The following is a 21,268-nucleotide window of genomic DNA, read 5'->3' on the forward strand; positions in this document are numbered from 1 at the left end:
ATTCTTTGAGGACCCCGCCTGTAAAAAATCGTAGTCAAATATTTTTGAAAGGACTTCACATTGTCTTTTCTTTTCTTGTATTTATTTTTTGTGGCCACAATTACTCAATGTTCGTGTAACGGTATAACATTTCATGAAATGATCGCACTGGTATTGGGTTTGCAGTGATCTCTGGGAAATGAAGTTCCACGTTCTCTGGACCAGGGAAAATTACATTTTCTAAGTAGAGATTGATTCATTTCTGTATTTATTGCTGCTACTATAATTTATTGCTGCTGTATTACACCTACATCTGAGAATACCAACAAGAATCAACCCATAGATGACCAACCAAAAAACGGCAGCGCGTCAAAGTGTGCACGACAGAGTGCAGAGGAGCTTTTTAATGTTTTGTTGTGGCAGTCAATTGAATACTTCGCAACAGATTATGTGGTTTTTAACGTCTAGTAGCCCAGTATAGAGGGTGGTTAAGTTTCATTGATATATATAAGACAGTTTGTTAGGTTACTATACACAAACATTTTCTTTGGATACATACATACTTTGAATCGATAAAAAAATATATTTTTTCGTTAACAAAACAAGGCAACAAATAAATAACCAAAACAATAAAACACAAAAACATCAACAAAACATGAAGAAGCTTTGCTGTGTTAAAGTGCCGGAATATTAAACTGTTTGATAGATTTTAAATTACTTTTAAACGATTGTATACAGTCTGGTTCAAACTGATGTTACCCACAGAAATTATCTAAGACAGTTTATAAGTGAAAACCACACAAACCTCCTTCTATCATTATTAGATTATCGAAGAGTTATTATTTATAAAATAACAACAATAATATTTATCCTCAATAATAATAATATTATTATTACGACTACCACTAATAATAATAACAATATTAGTTGACACCAAAATGTGAAATTGCGTTATTGCGAAGCTTATTACTAATAAAACTGCTATAACCAAGTGTTTTGTAATCTTTTATCAAAGCGAGTCAGCAACCCATTAGGCAATACTTTTTCACTGGTTTGAGGAGTTTGCCTGTCAAGAAATCGGTGACGCGTCCACTTCCAGCATGTCCAAGTCATCTAAGGAGGCGGGCCTGCAACGGATTCTATTTGCAATGTCTACCCTGTGATTCGTCCGTTAAACTACAAGTCTGATCCAATTGGTCAGACGCGCGAAGAGGCTGCGCTTACCGAAAGCTTGCTATCGAGCAACTGCAGAACCGACCAAGCAAGCAAGAGGCAACGAGCATTTGATACAATGAAATTTAGACCTAGTCAGCTGTAGAGTTGACCAAAAAAAATACATCTTCATGAATGTAATTTAAAATGTGCTTTGGCACTCAGTCGATACATCATTATCGTCCATAGCCGAGTATCCACGACACATTAGAAATATCACCAAAAGAGCGAGGATGTTGGTCCCCGCGGGAAGATAATGAAGAGGTTGCGCGATTTGTTGGTGTGCCTCATTGTTGCTCTTCTGTGCTGGTAAGCTAAGCAAACCTTTGCATCAATGTACAAAATGTGGTTGACGTTACATTTTTTTTGGTCATACAGAAGTGTATGAGGTTAATCTTCATAATGTCTGCCATGGCGATGGATCATGTTTTGCCACATATTTGTTATCATCATGCTAACCTTAATAGCTGGTCGGGGTGTGTTGAGGGATGTCTGGTTGGCCTTAGTTAGGCTGTCTATATCAATATATTATTCACAAGACAAATGCTATTTTGACCCGTAGACCTGAGAATATTTTAATAGAAAAAAAAACCTTAAACCATTCGCATAACTTGGACGTTCGGCAGTAATACAATAGGAATGAAACCAACTTGCTAGCCTTACTAACACAATGCGCATGAAAGATTGGCGCAAATATGTTCATATACATGAACGTATTTGCATGGTTATGTAGCAATCCAACCTTTTCATAATGTCGAAGCTATGTTGTACACCAAGTCTTGATCTGAAAGGATGATAAAAGGGGCATGCTTTGCAGGAAGCATCGACGCAGAGCATACCATAACGAGTGGAAGTCACTCTTATGAATACTGCAAATATATATATATATATATGTATATGTATGTATGTATATGTGTATTATGTATGTACATATATATGTATGTATATATATGCATGTGCTTATATATGTGTATGTATGTGTGTATATATATATATATATATATATATATATATATATATATATATATGTATATGTGTTCTACCAAGTATTACGTATGATTCATATTTTTCAAGCTCAAGGCCTTGTAGTGCTTATATATAATGAATGGACAATTGTAGCTTTATGTGTGTCTAAATAAGTGATGAACTGCTATGGAAGCTGCTGTTGCTTCTACATACTAGCTAGTTTTATGCAGAGTATAAATGCTATCTAGTTTACTGAAATAAAACACTATCTATTATACTTAGTGATAATAACAATGTCAATATATTTCAATCAGACCTATTATTTGCTTATCAAGTAGATAAATGCTTTCTTATTATAAACTCGATTGCTTATCGAGTTTACATAAACAAACTTTGTTTGCCCTTAAAGTAATATGTTTTTTTGTCTTTTAGTTTACCCTTTTGGTTGCCAGGTACATTGCCACCCTTTTGTCAATTTGTGTTTATCTATCTTTTATTTTCTTTGGCGATATTTAAACCATATCAGATTTTTTGGACGGTAAGATAGCAGTTAAAGGTTTAAGAGTTTCTACAGCAGAAACAAGACAGGCCCTCTGTTATCTGCTCTCTGCGTGACCAAGTGAGGGGGAAATGTGCAGAAGTGACAAAAATGACAAGGCTAGTCGCTAACGTCAAATTGAAATTAATTAATCAGTCCAAGGAAAAGTTGTTTTTTCCGATAATATTGCTTTATTCCTGCATGATATGTGTTGTTGAGAGGCTGTCCCCACAATTGGCAGGACAACTTCATCTATTCTATCTTCACTTGGGGAAAGTATTATAGTGATGCACAACCACTTTGGTTGTTTTCTATTTTGCAGAACATTTTCACTTTCTACAGTCATAGCCATTCACCTACTAGACTTAATTTGGAGCCCCTACTTGTGTGTTGCTGTCCTATTCCTGGTGGCAAGTGTACCAGATCGTCACACTTCCCAGGAAGCAGAGCGCTGAAAGGAGAGAGGGGAGGTGACTTGTGTTCATGTCCATGGTGTTTTAAAGCATGAACAGGGGTCTCTATCACAAGCGACTGTTGGAAAGGCATGGTGTAACTATTACTTCTTTTTACCGCAATAATTGATTTGATGCATTGAAATGTTTGGAAGTGTGTTGTTGCTGGTCGATCATAGCCAATAGTAAGTCTTTAGATGTGGGGATGTAAGCAGCACAGGCGCAGGTCCAGTAATATAACACCAGGAAAGCTTCTGCTCAACCTGTTATTTTTTCTGTTGAGGAAAACATGGCCTTTAAAACCTTCCAGTCAAAAAATGTCCCTGAAGCATGTTTGCGTACCCTTGATTTCAGCAACGGTGTTTATCAAAATTCCCACTCACCATACCCAAGTATACACAAATTAATCAATTAATAAACATCTTAAACAAAAAACAAGTTGAAAAGACTTAAATAATGCATTATATATTACACACATTTTTTATACAGGCTTGAGATCAAACACAACTATTCCTTAATCCTGTGCTCTTGAGTCATATTCAGTGTTCGTGGGCTTCTTCCTCATTAACGATGGGAGGACATAATGTTCAGAAATACCAGGCCCTGTGTAGGTAATGACCCTCGGCCCCCACTCCTTGTAAAAAAAGAAAGAAAAGGATGTATGGACCCTGGCCTAATTGTAAAAGTACCCGGTGTGCCTCAGCATTGCTACAGTCAGGAATCTTTCCTGTTCTCATTGAGTTGGACAGTAGTAGTCGGCACTGACCACTTGTTGGTCAGTCTTTGCCTGGCATTTTTTAATTGGCATAATTTTTTAATTGGCATAATTTCACCAGTGGCCTGGTGAAATTATGATTGTACATAAATTTTGATGTATGTACAATCAAAATACATACAATAGTATGTATTTTGATTGTACTTGATGCATGAGAGATGGAAGGTCAGTAAACCTAATTAGTGCACTTTATTAGCTAACTGCAGCCTTTTGGTCTCACACTCCTCACCCTCTTCTTGCTGCACTCTCCTCTCTCTAGGATTAATTGTCCTGCAAATGGTTGCATGTATGCCTCCTAGATGTGTTTATTTTCTATCACTATACACACAACACTGATATTGTTGCTTGCACTGTCCTCTTTTTTACTGAACACCTTCATGGCGTTCAATTCTTTAAATGTCCAGGGTGTGGATAAGTTAAACAATGCGCTGTGGTATTTCTCCTCTGGGTTTATTCTGCTCCTGCTACATTGTCAGCTCCCTGCCACATTCTGCATCTGCTCCCAGTAGAGGAGGTCTGGGCTAAGTGGGGTCCTCCTGATCAATGCCAATTGCAACACAGCCATTGAAGGGATTGTCTGTGGGATGTGCAATAGGGTATAAAGGCACATGGAATTTTTCTGGCACTTTTAATTAATGAGCTGTCAATGCTGGAGATTGACTCAGTAAATACCCATGCTGTGTCGATACCTCACCAACACTCACACGCCACTAACTTTGTATGTAGATTGCATAACGTTACATGTTATATGCTTGCATGTTAATCTTGTGTTGGGATTCTTTTTTTATAATTTATTTTATATTTATATATTTAGTCTATTATATAGTCAGTCAGCATCTGTACTGATTTACTACTCCTGTTCTGTTGCCTTCATATGTATTGCAATGAAGCTTTAATGTTCGGCTATGCAGTAAATATGAACGGAATCATCAAGGCAAGCATGAGAGGATAGACGCACTTACTTATGACATAAGTAAATAGTTTTCAATGTTGTTAAAGGACATTGATATTGACATTTGAATGTTAATGTCTTGCTCCAATTATGCTTTCAGGGAATGATCAAAGGAGTCGAGATGAAAAGGGGGCTATGCAAATCACATTGACTTGTTTTAATTACCATTCAGCGCGGCCTTTAACAAACACTTGGTACTGATTAACACGCATCTATTAGTTTTACCTCTAGCTCTTTTAAAGGTAGCAGACTAAGAATTGAATGGGCGGCCCTCCTTGCAAATGTTTATTAATGTTGTTATTGTTGTTGTCGTATCATGGCTTATTGCATCATATTGGTCGTCTTGTACCTTAATCCATGGTGACACAGACTGGACTGGCATTGTGGGTTTTGCCGTTGTTCCAGCCCACTGGTCTAGCACACTGTTGAGCAGCATGAAAGGCCCTTGTTCTATGGCCTTGCCAACCTGCTTGGAAACTTGCATACATATCACACCATGACTCAAAACTATTCACTTTCCATTGCGTTACTTTATTGTAACCATTGCTAACATTTTTAATGCAACCATATTGGTATGTATACAAAGGATTTCCTGATTTTTATTGACACTTACTGACTGACTTTGAATTCCGATGCATGTGTCTTTAATGACCAGTTGGTTCTGGTTTGCTTCAATGATATGGCCGGTTTGCCAAGACCGCAGCCCAGGTTAATCTTTTACATTGTCTTATGTTGAGCTGAAAACCAGCCATGATTTCCAGATTTTCTCCAATTTTCCACAAATCCACAAGTTGGTTACTGTGTTCACAAGCCACTGTGTATGATCATTGCTCAGTGACCTAGAGTGGGGGACACTGTGTTTACCGGCCACTGTGTATGCTCACTGACTTAAAGACTGGGGCATGCAGTTAGAACTATGAGCGATTTGGCTGCGTTTTAGGCAGTGTAATAATTCTGAGTTCTGACCGCGGAGTCATATTTCAATAAGTTGCGAGGGTAAGTCTTTGAGGAGGAATTTTAAGTGAACGTATCTCAGTGATCAATTACTGATTCAAACCAGTTGTATGAATGTATGTAGAAGCCTCCAATAGTGCAAGAAAAGTACAGCTGTGTCTGTCTACATCTAGACATCGACATGTCAACAATTAATCTTATGTCTATTCAAAAGGCCTGATGGCAGAGGACATAGGAGATCAAACCAGCCATCTTTCAGCTGAGAGTTGAACACCCGAGCCATTACACTGTAAAAAACGGAAATTCTCTCTGTATTAGATTCAAATGGCCATTATTCGTCCATGATATTCCATTTAAAAAAAGTTCTAAGTGTATCGGTCTAGTTTCCTGAGAAAGTAAATAATTTGCAGAATCCCAACTCTCATTGCAGGTGGATCAATAGTCTTTTGGCCAAAGGTGAGAATTGGATCCTAGCCAGTAGCCTCGGGTCTTGAATCGAAGGCCAAAAGGCAGTGTTTACTGTGAGGCTATATGGTATTAAAAGGATGGTGATTGTTGACTTGAAAAAGCAGGCATTTTTGCCTACACCAAAGGGGTATGTGTCAGGTTATTTTGCCCATACTGTTATTATATTTAAAACATAAATGCGTATTGTTCTTTTGGCACAGGCATAACTAGCGAATGATATAGATTACAAAATATATATATATATATACATTGATGTTTATCTTGAATTCTTATCTCTTCTCTGAGAAGAACACAATGTTCTTTTTCTTCTATGGACGACACTCCTTCCCTACCACCCTATTTTCAACACTCATCCCTCTCGCTGCTTATTGTCCTGTCTTAATCTTACTTTAGGTTGCTTTCTGCCCGTGTTTTTATTTTTATTTTTATTTGTGTGTGCAACAACTTCCTAATTGTGGATCCAGTTTTGGCCTGAATCCACAGCCCACTTCGGGGGGGGGGGGCTACTGTCAAGGCTGACTCGGGAACATTATGTACTATAGCCAGTGAGGAGGAGTGGCTTTGAGGGAGCTTTAAGGCAGTGTTGGAGCCAATCTACAAAGCCTGCTGAAAGCCCGCCCACATACATTGGACATATAGAATGTCAACACAACGTTATGCCCTCTGTAGGGTTTGTTTAGTCAACCAAAATGTGTTGCAATGTTTCTCCCTGGTTAGCTCTGTCCTTTTTTTTTCTGCTCCATTTTTAGAAGATGTCGGCCACAACAGCAGCCCCAATTGTATGAATGAGAAACACTGCACTTTATTTATAATTTAGCAGTAATTTAGCAGTTATTGTGTGAAACATTAAATATAATCATACCCATTGTATCATTCCACCAAACTTATAGATAGATGAGACTTAGAGGGGGCTTCAGGATCTTTTAATGACGCTGTGTTGTTGTACATCCAGTCTTTGTCTCATAGTACTCCAGGCATTGAGTATCTATATTCCATGAGTTTCTGCTCTGCTGCTCGGCCTGATGCATATGCACTGAATTCATGTCTGTGGTGAATCCACACACATACGCAGACCCGCTTTAATGCGCCGAGCAAGTGGCTTTACCCATCACACGTTGTTATACCGCATGACTGCGTCCTTAGTTGTCCTACTCACTCGCTCTCTCACGCTCTCTCTGGGATGGTGGTCCGATCCTCATTCCCGGCACTCCGCAAGGCTCTTTGATACCCTACTGACTCTCACTGCTGCTATTCTTCCCACTGTTCAGCTTCACTCAGCCCCAGACCCCACGGGGGGCTGGGGCTATCTGTCCAGCTTTTTCTAGGTGTGTGCTGACTGGCTTTGACATGAATGCGTTAACCAAGGACAGTAGACCTCATGAGGACTGTATTTATCCAGACATTGTATTTACTATTTTATCCTATAAAGCCTGCATTCATTGATTGCCGTCGTGATCGAACAACCCTTCATCAAACCTCATAGAACTGTGTATTATGTCATATTTTATTCCCCTTGTGTCTAAATGATATTAAAATGTAGCTTCCCTTTTGGAAAGAAAGATCAATGCGTCGGACCAGAAAGCGTTTACCGATAGCTTCCATTACCTCGCCACTTGACTTCAATTCATTTTTTCCCCTTCCCCGATCAGGTGTCACCATCAGAGGTTCATGGGACCACATAAGAAGATCAGCTTCTGTCGATTCCTTGAGGGACAAATGCCTCTCCATGAATAAGTGGATGATTTGCTCTTTAACAAGGATGTCTTAACGTCAACTGGAGCATATCCTGCTGGGGTTTAATGAGTCAGCCCCTCGGGTGACGTGGTGTGTTTTGCTTCTGGGTCTAGCTCCAAGGCAGAGGCAGGCCTGTTTATTCATGCAGCGCTACAGACAAACCGGCTCTAATGTAAACCGAATGCAATGAGATGGAGTCGTGTGTCACACCGATATTGTGAGACTCGGATCCTGAAGAGAGGACCACAAATTTCTCAGATGGTGCGTCATGGAATTGGAAGTGTAAATTATGTTTCATGTGCCTCACCCCATATAGGATAGCCACGAAGGGATGTGTGCGTTATCGCTTCCTGTTGCTCATACCTGGGCCTCTTTGTTAGCTTGATTCAGGTGTGTTTGAGATAAGAGTCTTCCACATATTTGTTTTTCTGTTTTCCTTGTCGATGTGGAGCCATTGCATCACCTGATGTCATCAGGCAGGCAACGGCTATTCTGATAAGCACTTGGAGCCGGATTGATTTGGGTCAGTAGAGCTTCTCCGATAATCAGTAGTGGTTGTCTCTATTGGCATTCATTCATGTATGGTCTTCTCATCCTAACAAGGCCCAATCTGCTTTTTGTACAACACAAATCTCCAAATGTTGAAAGCAATGTTGTGGTTGTATGCGCAAGATATGTTTATGGTATAGTTTCTTCCTTTCGGAGTGTGTTTTTATGTGCGTGAGTCCGAGGGAGCTCTTCAGCTCAGCCAATGTGGGCTCCAGCAGCTGAGTAGATGTGCCAGCATAGGGGAGGATTACAGAGGCTCAGCAGGCTTTGGGACAAAATGCTGCTGCTCAAACCTCATTCTATGTCCTTGTTGTGGCACTATGCTAGAGATTGGAGCGGGCTCTATGCTTGGATCCTCCCTGGCTCTTCGGTGCCTCTGCCGCTTCCTCCAAGCAGTTAAATCTTTTTTGTCAGTCTGGCTGAAGCCCATCCCCTACTTTTTACAAGCAGGTCCTACCATCTCTCCCTGCCCTTTACCCCGCCCCCCTACGTCCACACCTCCGCCCACGTGGCGGCTGGAACTTCTTGCGATTGCATTCTCTCTCGGCCTCTCTCTGTTTCGGTATTTCACTCTGGCTCTCTGTTCTCAGTCAGCTGTTCTGGAGGAGGAGGAAGCACTTCAGTCCACATTTCTTCTCGCTTCTGCTTCATGAGCAAGGATTTATAGTTGGTGAAGTGCTTTTAGCAACTGCTGCAATGCTATGGCCTTCTGAATGATTTAATGCCCGATTTGATGTACAAATATGTTTTCTTATAATTTCTCACAGCTATTTACGTTCTCCACGTCCCCTCCCTGTAGAACCATATACAAACAGTCTGAGTGTTTTACAGAGTGCATCACAGAATCAGCTACACTATTCCTTTCCACTGAGAGAATGGAACCACAGTGTAAAACACAGTGGTATCTTCAGGTGTCAGCCATAGCTAACACCTGAACAATGAAACAGTCATATTCTTCGTTAGTATTTCTGTTCTCATGCATCCCTTTCTGAGTGTGTTTGTCACCAGCACGTCAGCTTATCTCTGAAGCTTGGTGAAAGATACTTGACCGTTGCAGTGGTGACATTGCATTTATCAGCATACACCGTGACCCAGGCATGTGCGAGATACAAAGATGCAGGGTTATATACTGCTTCTAAAGTGGGTTAGTCCCCTGAAGTAAATGGCAAGCGTGAGGGATGGAGGGCAGTCACATAGTTTGCCAGAAACTTTTCAGACAGACACTCTCACACCCTGTGTGTGTGTGTTTGTGTGTCTCCATTGTAACTGGGACTGGCGGAAAGCTTTGTGTTACTGGGCAAACATCCTGCCAGTGACCAGAGAGCTGGGTGGTAGGATAACATGCATAAAAAAACCTGCAGGTGGATTAAGCTTCCCCGTCCGGTCGATTTAAGTTTGGCTGTTAGTTGGTATCGTGGGGTCCTGTCGATGCTGTACGCTCATTTTGCTGCAGTACGGCAGGCTCCCAAGCCTGCAGGATATTTGAGGTGATTTGACTGCATCCAGCAAACAGGGACTAAACTGTTTTTAGTTTGGTGGGAGAGAACAGCAAAGGGCTTTGTAATTTGATGCTTAGATAATTATCTGGACTGCTGGTAGGCTGTGTTTTTTTTCACTGCCCAAAGGAAGAATAATTTGGAAATGTTCTTGCAGTGGCTTTATTGAAGAATCAATTATTCTAAGTTTGCCACTCCGTCATGCTCGGATGGATTTTAGAAGATGAATTACCATTTCCCTTTGGTTTTGTCACAAATATATTTGTATAATGTTGTTCTGTCTTTTTCTAAATTATTTTTCATGTAGGCCGGTACAAGGACAAATGAAGCCAGATGGACACCACATGTATTGCACGAGCAAACATCCTTCTTGCTCCTCCTACTTCCGTAAATAATATGAGAGTGAACCAACTCAATCACTGAAACACTTGTTCAAACTGGGTGTTTCACTGCATTTTAATCAGCCAACCTAGCTGTTATACCCAGTTGCCATCGCAGTTTGCTCCTAAACTCAACGAATGCAATACAGACTTCTGTCTGTATTTTAATCAATCAAAGGGTTATATTGGGAAATATGCAGTCCACCTTTTGAGACATTAGTTGATAAGATTAAATAGATCTTGGAATGCATTATTTCCAGCACGCTCATTAATGCAAATACCCTATGTTATATTTTAGGATGGCAAAATAATATTGCCTGAAAAAGGAAGGGAGAGGGAAGAAGGGGGCTACTGCTAACGTAGAACTGGATGGATGACTGACGAGGGAAGGAGAAGAGCAGATATCTGTAGATCTGCAGAGTCATGAGTCTTGCCTGAGGCTGTTCCTGAGCTCGGAGAGCTTTAATTCGTGGAGCTACCATTTCGTGTTGTCTGAGAACACTTTCTCTCGCTCATATTTCTGACCACACTTTCCCTTAGCCTCCTGAGTTTGGCCTCTTAAGCAGCCTCCAATGTATTTCTACTCAAGTGTGGTTCCGCCCCCAACCCTCAGTGTTGCACAAGAACCAGAAGTAGGTCAAACCCCGCCTCCCAGCGGACGTTGCACATGCACACTCGCACCATGGCCGTTTCTTTCCCCTTCCTCGTCTTTTCAACTTTAGAAAAAAACTAAAACACTTTTCTCTTTCACCATTGAGACGACGATGGTGAGGGGAGGGGAACACTGAACTTGCTTTGTCTATTCCACTGAAGAAGTTGAAAAGGAATGTTTTGTTTGGACATTCATTGATTAAATTGTTTATTTATCATCCAATGCACGATTCGCAAAAGGCTGCAGTATAACTGGCGTATATGCAATTAAGGTATAACTTCTGATAATTGCTATATCTCAAGCCAATATTGATGAAATGTTAAGTAATGTGTGATTAGTGAACATTGTCTTTATTGTATGGCTCGATTGAGTAAAATAAGCGCATGTTTAAAGAGTCTGTGCAGGTACATAATAGACAAGTAATTCCTATTGCCACTTGTTTTCGTAAAAATACTTTTCATCCATTGGCTTTAAGTAAATACATTTTATTTGCAATGGCTTAACATTGTCTTAATTCTATGCAGGCTGTTTTCGATTGATGGGAAAAAAATGGCATTTTGTCGCTGCTTTATAGTAAATTAAAGACGTCATTATACTAAGCTTTCTGTGCTACCTCCATGGACTGTTATAGAATCATGTGGGGAGCTACATAATCCTGACATACAGCCCTCCAGAATTGAGTATCTTCCTACATTTTATTCTGCATCCTACCTCTATTTTACATAGTGACGGAATACATAGTGACGAAACATTTATGGGCAGAAGTATGTGATTTTCTGTAAATTAATCATAATTTATTTATTCATATCTATGCCACACGCCACTTGTCCCTTGTTAGTGGGTACATAATAGGGATGGGTCAGAATATTCGATTATTCGATTATTCTTTCCCAAGGGTCAAAATCGATTTTTAACATTTGGACCGTTAACATTTTTTCCCATTCAAATATAACGTTTTTCACAAGCCATAACTTTATTTACCCGGTAAAGCCTGAGGGTTTGTCTAATACCTGGAACAATCATTACCTTCCCGTAAGGTTCTTATGCAACGGAAACGTTGTTCACTCCTCAAGTAAATAGTACAGACCTTAGTTACGACTTGGCAACGGGAGGTATTCTAGACCGCTCAGCTATCAGAGAGCTAACGTTATGCATTGTACATATTTATAATTCTAAATTCGTCCTAGCCTTTATACAACATACTCTAGGGTCTATAGCATATAACGCCTTGTCTGATTACAGTTAAATTCATTTTTCACAATTTACCAGCTCTCGTTTTGAAGACCGAATCACCGCGCCATTCGTTTCAATGGGATTCGCGACAGTCTATACTTTCAACATAAAGTGTACATATTTATAATTTGAAATTCGTCCCAGCCTTTAAACCACAGATACTATAGTATAGGGTATAGCATATAACCGCCTTTTCTGATTACATTTTAATGCATTTTTCACAACAGACAATTTGTCCTTTTTGCGTTTAAGATATTAAGTGATTTCTTTCCAATGATCCATGGCTGCCTTTGTCAATGTCAGCACACATTGAATAATTGATTATTCTTTCATACCACCCACTGATTATTCAACCATGAAAAATTTGAGTTATTCACATCCCTAGTACATAAGCATCTGTTGTTAAATGACAAATCAAAGGAACAAGAGGTGGTGGTAGGTCAGTAATATGCCTTTTTTATTTTTACAAATTATTTGACCTTTACTGCTTTTAACTGATACTGATACTATCGCAGATGGTTTCAAGTTTCTTAAAATCCGATGTAGGCTAGTTTTGATGATGTCACACAACCTCTGTGTGGCCAAGGACAAGTCTCTTCCGGAAGAATGTAAAATGCAGAGGATGTCATCGGCTGTTAAAGTCACCTTGGCTTCCAGTTGACTGCAGATGCGTCAGATGAATACATCTTTCTTCTTGCGGTGAATATGCATCCATTCTACATTACTAAATGTGTAATATATTTTCGTGATTACTCACTTCCTTGGAGTCGTGTGGTCTGCATCTTCTTGTGTCATTCAATTGATTTGTGGAAAAAAAGCAAGGTGCAGGTGATTAAAGTCTGTTTAAAAAAACTTATCAGACTTGGTGGTTCTGCAAGGTCATCCTCCATGAACTTTAGGTTCATAGGTCCTGTCTCCAAGTATAGCTCAGGATCATATCTACACTCCCCCCCCCCCCCCCCCCCCCGCCTGCAGACCCATATAATCTGTATGCTTCTCTGGTTTCTGTAGGTGTCTTGTCGTTTGACTAACCCTCATGTGGACATGAGGGTGAGTAACATGCCAACCAAACCAAAACGTGTTTTAACGACCAGTGTGGATGTGACCAGTGTAAACCCAGTTCATGAGAATGCAATAAAAAAATGTCACACATTAAACCAGTTTTTCCACAAAAATAATATTGGAATATGTTTAGGCTTTATCGAGTATACTATTTATATGTCAATATTTTGAAATCTCCTGTAAATGCTTGATTTGACTTTTTGAGTGTACAATCAAACCAGTATGATGATTATAGTAGTTCGTCCAACATATGGTGGTAATACAACATTCTTGTTTATATTGTGGAACCGTTTTAAAATGCAGAAAACTTGACAGAACCAAGTTCAATTCAACCAAATTGTTAAATGAAGCTAGGCCTGCTGCCTACATACTGTAGTCTCTTGCAAAAAGTGCACTTTTTGTGAATGATGTTTGTGACACTAGGTCAATTAAAAAACGGTAAAATTAAAATGACAAAGAGTGTGAACCATAAAAGACACATACTGTTTTAGCTGTAATTTGAATACTTGAGTTTTGGGATGAGATTTGTACGAAGGGTTAGCATGTCACGACCCACAGCAATTTTGTGATGTCTTCTTAGTACAGTAGTTAAGGGCCGGACGATTAATCGTATCAAAATCGGGAGACGATTTCCGTTTTGCGAAATCGCAGTTTGTTTGACCAATCACATTTGGGTATAATTATCGCTATGTTATATGTACTGATCATACATCTTGATAGCAATCGGGGCTACAAGCCCTTGTTTACTTGCACCGCGGTACCTGAATCCAGGTCACTTTTGATAGCATGACAGTGTGCAGTTGTATCGCAAATTAGTTTCGTTTTGGATATCAACTTTTTCCGAAAGAGTGAGGGTAGAGTAACTGCTTTTAGTTATCGAACAGGGAAAGATACCTATAAAAGTAACGTCTCCAAAACATAAATGTTTTAAAGAATGCACACCCAATTATCATAAAACTTTTTTACGCTGCCAAATATGCCCATCTTATGCCCGCCTTTTTATTGCATGGTCCGCGCGTTTACACTGACTGAGGTAATACCAGCTACATTTCGCACCCCAATTTACCTCTCAGACCCTACACATATTGGGGGTTTCACTTTAATATAAATGCAATTAGACGGATTTGCGGTTCCAGAGGCGCGACTTGAGTAGAAGTGTTGCTTTGCTCTCTACAACAGAAACAACTCAGCGATATCAATATGAGTAGTTCTAACTGGAGAGACGGTGAAATCCGCGAGATGCTGACCATCATGGGAGAGAAGGTGATGCAATAGCATTTAACGAAGATGTTGAAAAATGGTGTTATCTACGAGAAAGACTTAGAGGAACTTCCCTTACAAGGCTTTCGTCAGGATAAAAAACATGTGGTCAGCAAAATAATGAAAATATTGTCATTTTTGCTCTTGTAAATAGGGGTGTAACGGTTAAACAAAAGTCACGGTTCGGTACGTACCTCGATGTTTAAGTCACGGTACGGTTCATAGTTAATGGGTAAATTTAAAAAAACTGCTTGTTTGTCAACAACGGAGAATGGCCGTAGATTAGAAGCAATGAAAACACCAATAAACTTGGTTATGGCATTTGCATTTCTGAATTCCCAAACAGGGGTTGTTGAAATAGTGTCGTGAGCTGGGTTTGCGCAGCTCGTTTTTTTTTCCATAGCAACAGTGATAGTAACACCTGGATTGTGCCTTTTCAAATGCGTGTGCTAGGATATGCATTTCTGGCAAAAATACTATTCGATATTCGCTGAGAAGTATTCAAATAATATTCGAAAATCGGTCAATCAAGAACCCCCCACACACGCTTGCACCTCGGATACACGCACACACAATGACACTGGGAGAGGCTTTTATGATTTGTATGAAATCAATCTGTTTATTTCAACAACTGCGCCATCATCATTCAACATCAAAATTATTTCAACGTGGGCTTAGGCAGATAGACTTACGTGCACCGAAAACGGATCGCTATTAATTTATTTATTTATTTTACTGAACACAGCCTGCATGACGGTGAACTAGTCACTTCAAAAAAATAACTTCACATGGTGTGTCTTTTTACAATTTATTTGTTACCAGCATTCGTAGTGTTGATCAGCAGAGAAATAGTCCGCCAAAGACGTTGACGTCGCTTAGCAACCGAGGACACTATTCACCACCGGAAGTTGTGAAGGCCCATGCAAGTCAACAGAGCATTCAACAGCATTGAGAAGAGCCGTGTAATAAATACAATAGTCACAGTCATTATTTGATATTCTACGTGACTCTGACTATTCGACGATTGTTGCCCATCCCTAGCGTGTGCATGTTAAAGTGCTGTACCTAGACACGGAGAGCCCTCTCCATAGCCGGAGAGCATCCAATATTTTTTAACTATCCGTCGATGCCATGGACCTATTGATCGACACAACGGAGATGGCAAGGGCTGTGATTGGTCCTCTAACAACTTCATTTTCGGAATCACTTCTCCGGTTTGACTTTGCACCTTAATTACTTTGTACATTGTTTACTTTGCACCTTAAGGACCAATGAAACACCAAATAAGATTTGAAAAGCTTTGGAAGTTTATTTACAACACTGCTTACATGGTTTGTAGTCAGGGGGTTTAATCCGACTCCGTAACTACGGGGGTCTCTGTAGTTACGGAGTCGGATTACAGAGTCGGAGTAGTATACTTTGGCTAAACGGTCCGGGTGGAACTCCGACTTCAAGTTTTAAATTCTGCATCGCAAAACAAGCTTTTACATTCGCCATATTAACGCTATGTACGCCACATTTACGTACCGCGGTACACCTCTGTAACTGCTCCGGAGTGCCTGTACCATGACTGTTCGGTACAAATACGTATACCGTTACACCCCTACTTGTTAATAGTAGCCTACACTGAGATGTCGTTTACTCATTCATACACGTGAGTGGCTTGAATAAAAAAAAAAAAAAACCAAGATAGCCTTCGTCACGGCTCTGTGACGAAGGGTGATTAAACCCCCTCGGTTTTACACAGGCAAGACAGTGTAACACAGCTTGCCCACTGCATCCGTCCGCCAACGGACGACGGAAGGCGTTTCTGACGGATGGGGGAGTGGTATTTGCCGACGGAGCCACAATCTGATTGGCTGACGGATCCGTTGCAGCCTGAAAAGTAAAATTTTTCTCAACTTCTGAACGCAAGAGACGGAGCCGACGGAACGGACGGACCCACAATGCATTTTGGGATCGCCACATGCAAAGTCAATGAGATCCGTCAACGGACGGATGCAGTGGGCAAGGGGTGTAATTTCAGGGTGTGCTAAGCCGCGACCATACTGGCTTGGCAGTGTAAAACCCTCTCATCTTCAAACTGCAATTCGCTACACTATTTTACAGTGTAACATCATTATAATTAAATAAATCCTCTTAATACAAAATATATTTTGCTGATAGGCCGGAATATTAGCCAGAGAAATGCCACAGAAGGAAACACTTCTACATTACTGGTTCAGTTCAGGGGAGGACATTGTAACATGTCTCCATTCCTCACCGAAGCCTCAAAATGTTGACAGACTGATGTTTTTGACTTTGGTTTTCATTTTAGGAGGCATACAAACACCTCATCTCATGCACAGAAAACAGAAAAATAGTTGTTCAAAGATTGTGTAACTAAGAGATGACAAGAGACTGAAGTCGATTTGTTTTAATCTCAGTGTCAAGCTAAAAAGTGTTCCCTTTCTGTGTTCAAAGTTGATATGCCAGCCCTATATCAGGCAACATCATATTTGTTTGTGCCGATTCCTTCTGTATTGGGTAAATTAGTGAATTTTTTTTTAAAAGGGGACATTTTATGAAAACAAAACTTTTGCTGGGATTTGGGGTGTTGTTTTGGGTCTCTGGTGCTCCCACACGCATTCAAACTTTGAAAAAAGTCTGTACATGATTTTTTGAGTGAGATATGCATTTCTGAAAGTACCCCGCCTACAGTTACCAAACAAGCCGTGATATTAGATATAATATAATTATAATTATGTGATATGATATAGAGCTCCAGGAGTCCGCAAACAGCAACAATCCCTTCTCCTCCAGGCTGTGGTTCAGTCTGACAGCTCATTGGTCAATGGGCAGCAGCTCATTTGCATTAAAGCTACAGACACCAGAAACAGCTCATTCTGAAGGGACTGAAACAGAGGGGAATAGTGGTAGGCAAGATTTTTTTCCCTAAAAGCTATTTCCAGCAAACAGTTTCAAAAACATGTTTTCTAGAACTCAAATACTATGTTTACTTGTTGGGAAAACACCATATTATGTCTCCTTTAAATAAAAAAATAATAATCGTGAGATTCGTGATCCATTCTAATGCCTCGTTTCCAGTGGGACAGGTTGGTTACGCTAAATCAAGCTTGCGTTTCCACCGCCGACAGAACCCTAATTGTAGGGCGGGGTTTAAGCCAGATGGCAATAGCCTCGGCAGCTACGGAAGCATTGTGACATCATAGCAGCGCAACACAGTGTAGCTTGTAAATAAATTCAAAGAAAAGAAGAACGTGACACATTAAACAAAGTGCAACAATGGAGGATGTCCAAGATGGACAGCAAACTTTTGCGTAACATTTACTTCAATAAACAAAGCTTTCGCCGTTTTCCAGAAATACCTTGTGGGTACTGTGTTTGTTTGTTTTTATCCCCCTGTCGCACGGAAGTGATGATTCTGTTGACCAATCAACGGACGGCGTGTGTAGCTCTTCCTTTTCATACCACTTGGTACCCAAACAGAGGGGTACCGAAAAATAGGTACGGCTAGGCGAGGCTGAGCACGATTATTTTGGGACCCTGCCCAACTTTTGGAGTTGGTAACGCCAATGCAAGTGAACCGTGACGCACCGTACCGCATGAAACCGTACCGCAACGCTCGGTGGAACCGAGGCATAAGCAAGAAAATCATGGTTCTCATTTTATAAAAAATCGTGCAGCTCTACCGTTCTTGTGTATGAACCATTGTGCATGAAGTGTGCCACACATCGTGGGGTTGTAGCAGAAATTGCTTGGAGAGGTTAAACCCTCACTCAGACACGGATATCAAAATAGACCTCTGCTCAGAAGGAGCTCAACACACCGACCTACACCGTAGCATTATAAAGCTGTCCGGAAAGCATAACGCTATCTCGGGACGCCGCTGTCCACCGCTGTCCTACCGCTGTCCTACGTAGCTCTACATGTCCACACATGAATCAATGCTTGTGTTCCTCAGTTTTACGTCAAATAACAGGCACTTTTGGCGTCACAAAAGTGTTATGTGGAATGATCACAGGCTAGCAAAAACATAAAATTTTACTCTGGTTTCTCTAAATGGTCCAATTTCATTATCATTGATAAAGTGGCATAGATTACTCTATGTTGATGATCATACAAGACCTATTACCATATTTAAAACAGCCAACAGTTTGGCCCTCACACACAGCCACAGTGTTTCCCACAGACCAGGTAGTAATGTGTGGTGCCCCCCTGGGGGGGTGTAGGACGTGGAGTCTTGACGGGGGGGGGGGGGGGGGGGTTTCGCGTTTGCTCATTTGGTAATCGAGCAATCACACTCAAAATACATTTCAAAGTGGATTGGCCCTCTTCCCGATCTCCAGTCCCTGCTGCATAGCGAATTCAAATCGCCGGCACAACGGGCTGGGGGTCCAACACTGTAATATATATAAACTGTAACCGCATTTCATATTAATCGCAAATATCCCGCTGCTTCGGGTTTTCCTATGTAGGCGCGTTGAGAGGAGGCGCGACGAATCTGCTGTCAGTGCGTGTGCAGTGTATCAGTTATACGCGGGTTAATCCAATAAGTGGTACTGTACCCGCACACCATTGGCATGTATGCGTGCTTGTCTGTGTGTGTGTGTGTGTGAACGAGAATGACAGGGAGAAAGGGTGCTATGTGGAGATGAATGAATGGAACGATATTTATATTTCAAAATTGCGGAAAAAAAAAAAAAGCAGAATCATTTTGTGGCGCTCGGTGTTCATTCCGTGGCGCTGCGCCACACATTGGTCTATGTATGGGAAACACTGAGCCATGTGTGTGGATATGCGGATGTGTAGTGCTCATTCTGTGTAGCCATTGAATTTGATGATTGCGAGAGAGGGTCAGGATTCCCGGACACTCTTAAGTATAACGCAACAGTTGTGGATGTGTGGAGCTCAGTCTTTTTTTTTTGTACTGCTCGGCCTACTGCACGTGTCTTTTTGTATCTGGAGGGAAGCAGGGAACAAGGAAAGAGCCCAGAGAGAGCTGAGAAGCTAAACGTCAAAAAGCAAGTCTCATGCCAGTAGCTTAAGAAATTATGTCAAAATTTGTTACTAGATGTTCCTGATCATTCATCATTCAATCATCAGTCATTTACCACATCCCATTTTGAACAAGAACCTGTACCTTGAACAGAACCCTACTGGAGTCAGTGATCACACTAAAACTGCTCTGCCCACATACAATAGCACTGTGCAAGGCCACATCAGCACCACGCACGTGTACATCAGTATCATGCACTTCAGCACCTTTGATCATAAATGAGCACCAGTCACTTGCACATCAGCAATTGCACCCAAACACACCATAGTGCAGTCAAACAACTCTCTGCACAACTTCTTGAAACTCATTCCACATTTCATTTTCACTTTGTGGCTTGTCCCCACAGAAATGCAAACAACTGACCCGAAAATGCAATGGATTATCTAATTGCCCACTAGTTTATATTCCTAATCAAGAGTCTTGAGCTGTATGACTGTTTACCATATATTGACTAGAGATAGGCCGATATGTTGTTTTTTTTTATACCGATTATTAGTAGTCAAGGGGGCCGATAATATTTGGAGCCGGTATTAATTTACAGAAAAGGGGAAAATATTGGCGTCAAAATTTTGAATAATACAAACTCCAACACTTAACTTCATTTAAATGCCTTTATTCATATGTTTAATAAGCACAACAGCTTATCAGATTTGCAACATAACACAATTTAAACAAATAAATGGCTCCCAAAAATTTTCCTGAACTGAACTGAAATGTTAATCTTTTACTTATCTTTCTTTTAAGTTCAAACAAAAACAAAAAGTGCAGGGTGTTTAATGAAGTTAACTGAACATTTAAATAAATAAATAGTTCCCTACTTAAACAGCCATTATTGCCCGACAGTCTTCTCTCAGACAGACGGTGCTTTGCTGTCAGTTTCTGTAGCTTCTCATGTGGCTTACACACACACACACACACACACACACACACACACACACACACACACACACACACACACACACACACACACACACACACACACACACACACACACACACACACACACACACACTATTCTCTAGCCATCCCCTCATCGTGCTTCCCTGCAATAAAACTAACTGAATTTCACTCACTCACTCACTCACTCACTCACTCACTCACACACTTCACTTTTATCACTGACTATTTCCATATCAACATTATCAGCAACCTTGTTTCAAGTGATTAAACCGTTAAAAAACACTAAATAGCCTACAGCTTCTTCACTTAATAATCAGTGTTTATCATAGGAACAGACAGCTGCTGCTAACGGATTGGGCCTCACAAGCTGCGTGTCCATCCCCCTGATTTTATACGAATTTTGAAGTATCTAATCAGTAAACGGTGATGGAATCACCAAAATCTGCATAAAAAGTCCTCTAGTTTGCAAAAAAGTTTATCCGCTCGCTTGAGGTGGTTTTTGAGAAATGCGAAAGTGAGTAAATGCGCAAAATGGGAGATGGAAACACACTTTTCGAAACAGCTGTGACGTAGCGAACATTGAACACACAGGACTGACAACGTCCTTCCGATTTCCGCATAACGACCGGCCATATCAATCCTGCCGA

At 40.6% G+C, this 21,268-nt stretch overlaps 1 protein-coding gene across 5 annotated transcripts in view; it reads left to right on the forward strand.

The window, feature by feature from the left end:
• Positions 1 to 1,244: 1,244 nt before the first annotated feature.
• The window catches only part of suco (SUN domain containing ossification factor), a 53,786-nt gene continuing 33,762 nt past the window's right edge, over positions 1,245 to 21,268 (forward strand). For all 5 annotated transcript variants that reach the window (XM_079739859.1, XM_079739860.1, XM_079739861.1 and 2 more), the window contains exon 1: positions 1,245 to 1,500. In XM_079739859.1, coding sequence (XP_079595985.1) covers positions 1,448 to 1,500 — 53 coding nt within the window. In that variant the 5' untranslated portion in view covers positions 1,245 to 1,447. The remainder of the gene's footprint in view (positions 1,501 to 21,268) is intronic.

The sequence above is a fragment of the Pollachius pollachius genome (assembly GCF_949987615.1).
Source record: "Pollachius pollachius genome assembly, chromosome: 7".
NCBI lineage: Eukaryota > Metazoa > Chordata > Actinopteri > Gadiformes > Gadidae > Pollachius > Pollachius pollachius.